General features: G+C 43.8%; 2 protein-coding genes across 14 annotated transcripts in view; one reads left to right on the forward strand and one right to left on the reverse strand.

Moving 5' to 3' along the window:
- Window positions 1–1,516: 1,516 nt before the first annotated feature.
- Window positions 1,517–2,251, reverse strand: LOC119314695 (defensin-like protein CAL1). The gene is made up of 2 exons (XM_037589393.1): window positions 2,105–2,251; window positions 1,517–2,019 (listed from the first exon to the last, which is right to left on the reverse strand). The coding sequence occupies exons 1-2, from the start codon at window positions 2,166–2,168 to the stop codon at window positions 1,835–1,837; spliced, it is 249 nt and encodes an 82-aa protein (XP_037445290.1). The 5' UTR covers window positions 2,169–2,251; the 3' UTR covers window positions 1,517–1,834.
- A 1,522-nt stretch (window positions 2,252–3,773) lies between these two features.
- Window positions 3,774–7,639, forward strand: part of LOC119314696 — a 5,293-nt gene continuing 1,427 nt past the window's right edge. The window contains exons 1-7 of one of the 13 annotated variants that reach the window (XR_005152422.1): window positions 3,775–4,242; window positions 4,468–4,749; window positions 5,375–5,483; window positions 5,888–5,966; window positions 6,041–6,102; window positions 6,204–6,326; window positions 6,513–6,837. Coding sequence is in view for 3 of the 13 variants with exons in the window: in XM_037589396.1 (XP_037445293.1) it covers window positions 5,867–5,966; window positions 6,041–6,102; window positions 6,204–6,326; window positions 6,649–6,837 (474 nt within the window). In the remaining 10 variants the exon portion in view is untranslated. Of the gene's footprint in view, window positions 4,243–4,454; window positions 4,750–5,374; window positions 6,103–6,203; window positions 6,327–6,424; window positions 6,476–6,512; window positions 6,838–7,639 lie in introns of all 13 variants that reach the window. The other 12 variants (XM_037589396.1, XR_005152416.1, XR_005152418.1 and 9 more) reach the window with 12 other exon arrangements.

A 7,639-nucleotide genomic window follows, 5' to 3' on the forward strand; every position in this document is an offset into this window, starting at 1 on the left:
ACGGTGGCTGGAGCCCCTCTTTGGCGGTGTTCTTCTTGTGTTCTTGCTCCTGCGCTCCTTGGTGAGTCTTTGCTTGGCGATGTCAAGCGACTTTGTTGGTGGCACACAGGTGTCGTGGCGTCGTCTCGGCCTCGCGTGACCGTTCGAATGCACCCCCGACGCAGGTGGTGTCGTGGCGCTGTGCAGTCTTGGTTGCGTGATGCCTTCGATTGCGTCGATGGTACAATGTCATGGGTTTGTCTGCTTGGCGATGCCGACTTTGCCTGCGGTACACAGGCGCCGTGGCGTCGTCTCGGCCTCGCGTGACCGTTCGAATGCACCCCCGACGCAGGTGGTGTCGTGGCATTGTGCGTTCTTGGTTGAGTGATGCCTCCGATTGCGTCGATGGTGCAGTGCCATGGCTTGTCCCCGGCTGGCCAATGCCGTTCGATCTCGCTGGGGGTGCTTTGTGTTGTGTCGGGGCGTGTTTTCCCTCTTTGTTCTCCCTTGTTTATTTGTTGTGTTCTTTGCTTTACCTCTTCTCCTCTTGTGCCCCCCTGTAATTCTGGTTCACTTGAACCCATCCTGCAAAAGGCTGTGAAGTCTTATAGGCAATTTGAATACAATTCAGGTGGGGGAGTTCTCTCCCTCCCCGGTGACCTTCAAAAAAAAAATCTCACAATCATCTTGTGCTACTTTGTCAGCTGCTATTTTTTGCTACCGGTACATGTTTAATGTTTACCTCCTCTTTTTTTTCGAGTTGGTGTTTTCCTCTTCTCCGACGAGGTGTAGCCAAGGCTTCCATGGGTTGGCTAAAATTTGAGTTTCAATCCTCTTAAGATTGATCTTAAATGGATTTTTTCACTTCCTCACAAAATAGACAATTAGATTTTGATTCAGGCAAGGATAGTCCAAATTAAAGTTATTATTTTGGACACGGCTCTACTTCATCCGTTGGGGTTTATTAGACCCCCTCTTATTTTTTGTCAAGCTCTACTTCATCCGTTGGGGTTTATTAGACCCCCTCTTATTTTTTGTCAATTTTTGATCATTTACTAGACTAACAAAATCCAAAATACATTCTACAAAAGGTATTTTATTGGATTTGTATTGGAATAAAGAGGTTTCTAATGACATAATTTTTGCCAGATAATTTTATTAATTAAATATATGGTCAAACTTTAGCAAAATAAAGAGGAGGCCTAATAAACCCGGGCGAGGTAGTACATCTTAAGACATAAAGTACCTCGATTAATCCGGGTCGATGCAGAGAGGGCCTTTTTCCCTTTTCAAATAAAAATATCGACGGAAAAGAAGACAATGCTTTTTGTCTATTATGAACTGAACACGTAAATCATACGGGAAACAAAATGGTATTATTGGTTTAATAAAATCTGAATACCTATAATAAAATTTACCTTAAACAGAAAAGTTTTGTACAGAAAAGTTTATGCTCAGAGTCTATGGATCATGTTAATGCTCAACTTAGTTCATGTATGCAGAAGATATGTTCACGCGGCTTCGGAAATTCGTCTCCTGAAATTAAAATGTACCAGCAGTCACAACAATAGCATTTCTCTTCGAATTTAGTAGCAGCAAACGAACGATCAGAGAGACAGAAAGATGCGTTGCACATGTCCGTCCATGCTGAAACAACGACCTTGTGTTGTCACATAACAAACACACACAAAGCAGCAAAAGAAAAGCACGACTTACGGCCAACTAGACCATCGAGACCCCGACTGATTCTCTACTTTATTATTGCGGGACACACAGGAACAAGCACTGACGAACAGATCTAGGCTACCGGCGCGGGATGATCTAGCAACCGTAGGTAGCATCGAGCAGGGCAAAGCTAGCAGACCCTCTTGCAGAAGCACTTGCGCGCGAAGGAGTCGAGCTTGCACTCGCCGCCGGGGAAGTTCTCGGTGCGGCAGATGCTGGCGCAGTTGCTGCTGCTGAGGCACGCGCCCTTGAACTTGTGGCTCTTGGACAGGCAGTCCCGCGCCTCCGCCACCTTCCTCGTCGGCGCCCCCATCTCTGCATGCAGTGCACATGAATGAATAAAACCACGGTGACAAATTAAGCATCGTTGATGGGAAGAGTGGGGTTGGGCGGGACGTGCCTGTGGCGACGAGGAGGACCAGAAGGAGGAGGGCGGATGCGGCCATGCGACCAGAGAGCGCCATCGATCTGCTTCTGCTAGCCTAGCCTGCTGCGGGGGACTCTGTGTAAAGAGCTAGCGAAGCGAATGGAGGAGAATGGACACAAGTAAGATGCAGAGAATGGGCTGGGCTGGCGTGGTTTATATAGTAGGCGGAGCAGAGCGACGTGGGTTAGATTAGTGTGGGTGTTTAAGTCGTGGGCTTAGCAGCATTCACAGGAGCAGAGAGTGGCCTCACGGGCTGGATTAACTTAGGGCCTATTTGATTCCAATAAGTCACTTAACTTATAAGTCAGGTGACTTAAAACCAGTGACTTATAAGTCATGCCTGTTTAGTTGTCGTCTGACTTATAAGTCACCTGAACACATTTTTTTACTTTGTTTTTTAATGTAAAGATGATGGACCCATGCAAAAGGCGGTGACTTATAAGTTTTAAGTTGGGGTGGAGCAACTTATGACTTATAAGTTGGGGTGACTTATAAGTTAGGTCTGTTTAGCAAAATAAGTCATTTTTTGCACTTTTCGACTTATAAGTTGATGACTTATTTGGAACCAAACAGGGCGTTACTGATGCTCACACTCCACATCGGTATCTCACGGGCTACTCAGGCAGGCCAGAGCATGCAGTGCCCTGTTGAAGGAATTTCCCGTCTAAACTGGTGGCTGTGGAGCGGCCATCAAGGTCAGACGCAAAACTCATGATCACGAGCTTGTCATATGCTGGAATGATTGCTTTCTCCCAACTTTTTCCCTGACTGCCTAGTCATTTCAGTACCTACACATGCCGATCGGCGAGACGACGAGGACGCGTGGATCTCGTGGATCACGAGGTCGATCAGCAAGACGTGGGGTTGTTTGGTTATAGGACAACATTGCCATATTTTATCATATATTTTTGTCAAGCTTGCCTAAAGTTACTTCATCAAAATAAGAGCCACAAGTTGGCAAGCCTAAAGGAATCTTATCACATTTTTTATGTGTATGCCATGTGGGATCCAAAAATGGCTTGCGTAAAGTGTGGCATAACCAAACACTCACCTAAGTTAGTCAAACTTGCCTAACCTTAATTATGGCAATCTTTGGCTAAGTTAGTCACAAACCAAACAGCCCCGTGATGTTCCTAGTGTCAGCTCTTCAACCTTCTGGCCAAATCCGGACAATCAAGTTTCGCCATCAGTTAAGCCAACCAAGCACACGTTCATTTCGAGTCTTATCATGAGATGCAATATACTCCCTTAACTAAAACCACGACAAATAATTTGGAACGGAGGGAGTAGTCGAGACTGTACGTAAACACATTAAAAACATTAACGTGCGCAGATGAGGCACCCTCTCGCGGTGTACACATCGACAGGGCGTGTACTGTTAGCATTGGCCAATGAGAGCAGCGGGTTGTGTCCAGATGAGCACCTGTCTTCGGCCAATGGGAGTGGCGGATTAGGAAGCGATGGGCACCCATTGAAAGGGCGAGAGCGACACGTTTTGCTTGTGGCTGAGTGTCTGCAGGTGGTCCCAGGTTTATTCGCGGGTCTACTGTCAGTGGTGTGAGCTGTTTTGTGTGGTGAAAAAATGAGGTGGGGATCTTACCGTCCTGAGATAACACCTCCACCGGGTAAAAATATCGCCTCCGCTGCTTTTCCTCTACGACCACCGCACGCAATCTCCCCTCCTCCTACTCGCTCTCGCCGCGCCGCTCCACCTATCCGCTCTCCTTCGTTTATGTGCGACGGCGGCGGCTGATTGATGTGGGACGTGGCGGTAGCGACGACGGCCTCAAGCAGGGATATGAGGATGAAGGAATATTGTCCAAGATCCCTGAGGAGCACGAGGTGGGGAGCCAGAATAGATCGGCGCCAGGGCGTGAGGACCATGCCGTCATCACGGCGAGCCCAAGCCAGCATCCTATTGGGCTTTCTGACGCGGTTCAGCATCATGGTGGCGCGGAGTAAGGCCTTCTTTGACTCCAGGTCGGCCGCAAACACGACATCCAGATGAAGCCCGGCTGTTCAGGCATCTGGATCGGCCGCTGCTCCCTCGCTGACTACGACGACGGGCTCATCAACATCACACACCAGAGCACCGTCATCATCGTATCTAGGTTGTTCCCTTTTCTTTTTTTGTCTAACTAATAAAAGCCTCACATATTTGGTTCCTCTCAACAAACCTCGCTGGTTACATTGAAAAACTGATGTGCTGATGATAAACCGTTGTCCGTGTGTATTTGGTCTATTTCCTTTCCATACCCATGGTTTTCATGCTGATTTGTGTTTTCCGCCTTCTATTCAAGTTATGGCTCATGTTGTTGTGTAGTATTTGGCTGCAGATCATCGATACTACCTCGTCGAAGTCACACGGGACCCAGTGCTTCACACTACCTCCAAAGCATTCGAAGCAGGTGTCCGCGTACATGGTATAATTGTCACCTGCACATATATCACCATACATTCAAATGAAGAACGAAAGCGTCTAAAAGATTCTGAAGCTTCATTCTGGAATTACATGAATCTGGGGCTGACTGAGGGAGATCAAAATGGTACTAGATGGTAACATTAGGTTGTATGCCTGCAGTGATGGTTAATCAAGATCGATCAAAGGCTATGTTCAGGTAGATAAATTGATCTTTACCATGCCGTATCAGTTCATCTATTAAGTTGTTGTAGTACTCCAAGCCCTACACTGTCAGCGTGACATTGAGTACCATGAATTTTCAGAGATGCACTACTGTACTGGACAATGTGCTTTCTCATCAATTTATAATAATTAAGAGGCCTGTGACATGTGTTTTAGTTTCTAATAGAAACACAAAATATGTCTATTTCACTTTTTAGACAAATTTTTTTATTGTGTGAAATGCACAAAGCAAATGCATTATGACCCGATGTTTTAATTTATAGGAACATGTATAAATTGTGAGTTGCTTTTGGTATTCTTACATGGTTACCGATTTAGTTATCAGGCAAGATTTCTTGCGTTTTGTGCCTTTGTGTTTTCTCGTTCAAACTTTAATGATGGCTTGGAAATTCCTGGTAACTTTGGTTAACAATGAGGGTACAATCGACTACAATTAATTTGCTTTTCTATTGCCGGGTAACCTTATGTCATCATTTTCTGACTATTTTTTTGCTGATAGTATCTGGTCCAGAGCCGACGGAGACAAGCAACATCATGATGCTGCTATATCTTAGTGGTCTTTATTTCACAAATAGTGATCTACTTCTTATCTGTTCTAGGTGTCGTTGTCGTGACTTGCTTGGCATTACTCTGATATCCGTTAGGCAGTGGTAACCTTCTTTTGATGGTTGTAGACACACATCTTCAGTCACACGTACACCATATGAGGTATTGAATAACCTATCCTCTCATTTTTATCGTCATTGCCATAACTTTTACCGGCTTCTCATCAAAGTTCTTGCCTCTGAGCCCACTCTCTGCCATGGTGTGCTGATCTGCTCGTTTTACATTATGTGTTTGTTTGTCTGTTTGTGTGAACTTTCAGTTTTCCAGAAGTTTTTGTTAAAGCATGCCACTTCTATCTTTGTATATACTATAAGCTAAACTCAAGTAGAAGTAGTATTATCCAGTTATCTATTTGCAATTCAATTATTTAGTTATTTTAGGAGCATTAGTTCATTGATTTAATGAATTTTTTAGCACTCAAAACAGCAGGAGAGGCTCCCGCTGCTATGTTTTAAATTTTTGAGAAATAATTACATAATGCCTGTATGCCCACCAATTGGTGGCAGAAATGGTCTTTTTTGTTGCGAAAGGGCAGAAAGGGATTTACAAATAAAACAAGGCCAAGTATACAAAAAATATACAAGGGTAAGCAAGACTACAAATAGGAATGTAAGCTTGAAGTGATGTGATCAGGTCTTGAAGGTGTTCTTGATTTTCAGTTCTGGCCTTGAACTTCAGAATCCCTAGGTCTGATGTTAGTGCTCTCTTCCAACTGAGCAATGTAAGTGCCACCCCCTCGAAGTGACATCTGTTTCTTTGCTTCCATATGTTCATTGATTTTTGTTGATTTAATGACTTTGTACCTTGTTGGCACATTTGCAGATGCAGAGCCTCTGGTACGCGGCTCTGTCGCCGCCACCTGCTACTTTAAGTCGGCCAACGGCCTCGCTGGAAACTGGGGCTTATCCATATCCCGACTCAATCTCCGCGTCGCCCTCCTCACTGGTATACATGCATCTCATTCAGTCTGTTCGTTGTACAACTTGTAGTCTCCTCAATCCAGAAGTAGGAATTCACAGAAAAAAATGCTTATCTGAATTCAGGTGTACAGCCATATATTGTTGTGGATTTTAGGTTGGATGCTCACATAAGAGGTGATCTGATTTTGCTATCGCTCGTCTCTCCTTGTAGATTTTTGCTCATGCTCGGATGTGTCCAAGTGTTGATTTTTGTTCATGTGTGGAAGCTGGACTATGTCTATATGTACATTTTTGTTCATGCAAGAATTTTTTATTTGCTCATTGCATCATGTTATTATCATGTGTAGCTCGTCATTTACCCAAAATATTGTTCTTCCATTTGGGCAAGTTTTAGTTGCGGATGCATCTTTGCGTGCTTGTTCTGCTTGAGCCCGCCGCCTCGCCGTGAAGCCCTCTGCTGCAGCCTCTCACTTCACTGTCGACGACACTCTGCTTCAACCCGTCTCTGTCCAGTACCGGACAAACCTGTTGTAAAGGTCATTATTTTGTGCATCTTTTGCTTCATCAACTAGGGTTGAAAGGACTAAAATTATTCAATTTTGTTACTATATATCTGGTCATAGATATTATAACTACTAAATAGTATGACATCCTTTTAAGAAACAATTTTTTATTTCTGTTTGACATTGATGTGCTTGTGATTTGCTTTCCAGGTTATTTTTCTTAAGAACTTATTGGTTTACCTATTCGAGATTTGTTTCATCATGTTTTTATACCCTGTCATCAGGATTTTCATTTGTTCTTCTGCCATACCATCTATGTTTGCTCTTTTTTTAACCTCATGTCAGTTTCTTTTCTCATAAGAGATCATATTGCAGTTCTATTTTCATATTAGTGAAAAGTTTTGCTGCTAACAAGTTATTTGGGTGCCGAACTTTTTACTAATGAAAAGCTTGGTAAGAATAGATTATTGATTTTTTATCCCTTAAATTTGACCATTCTCAGGAATAGATTGGTGTACCAACTTATTAACATTGCCTTCCTCCTTGAACTTGCTACAACTCAGAATGGTTATGTGAATGTGTTTCATACCACAGTTTCTGAGCTTTCTTCTTTCTTACAATGTCAAGTACATCTTCACGAGACCACTCCCTGAATTTATTTGTTTTTCTGTTATTGTTCTTTCTATTATTTCAAATCTTGGTAACAGAAAGAAACAGATGATTTCACTCTGCAATAGACACCTGCTTAATAAGTAACAATGCACACAACACCAACCTCGATGAGTGCCCAATCTGCTTCTCGGTCGGCCCCCATTCCCTGAGTTGTACCCCCCCC

This window comes from Triticum dicoccoides, chromosome 6A (assembly GCF_002162155.2).
Source record: "Triticum dicoccoides isolate Atlit2015 ecotype Zavitan chromosome 6A, WEW_v2.0, whole genome shotgun sequence".
NCBI lineage: Eukaryota > Viridiplantae > Streptophyta > Magnoliopsida > Poales > Poaceae > Triticum > Triticum dicoccoides.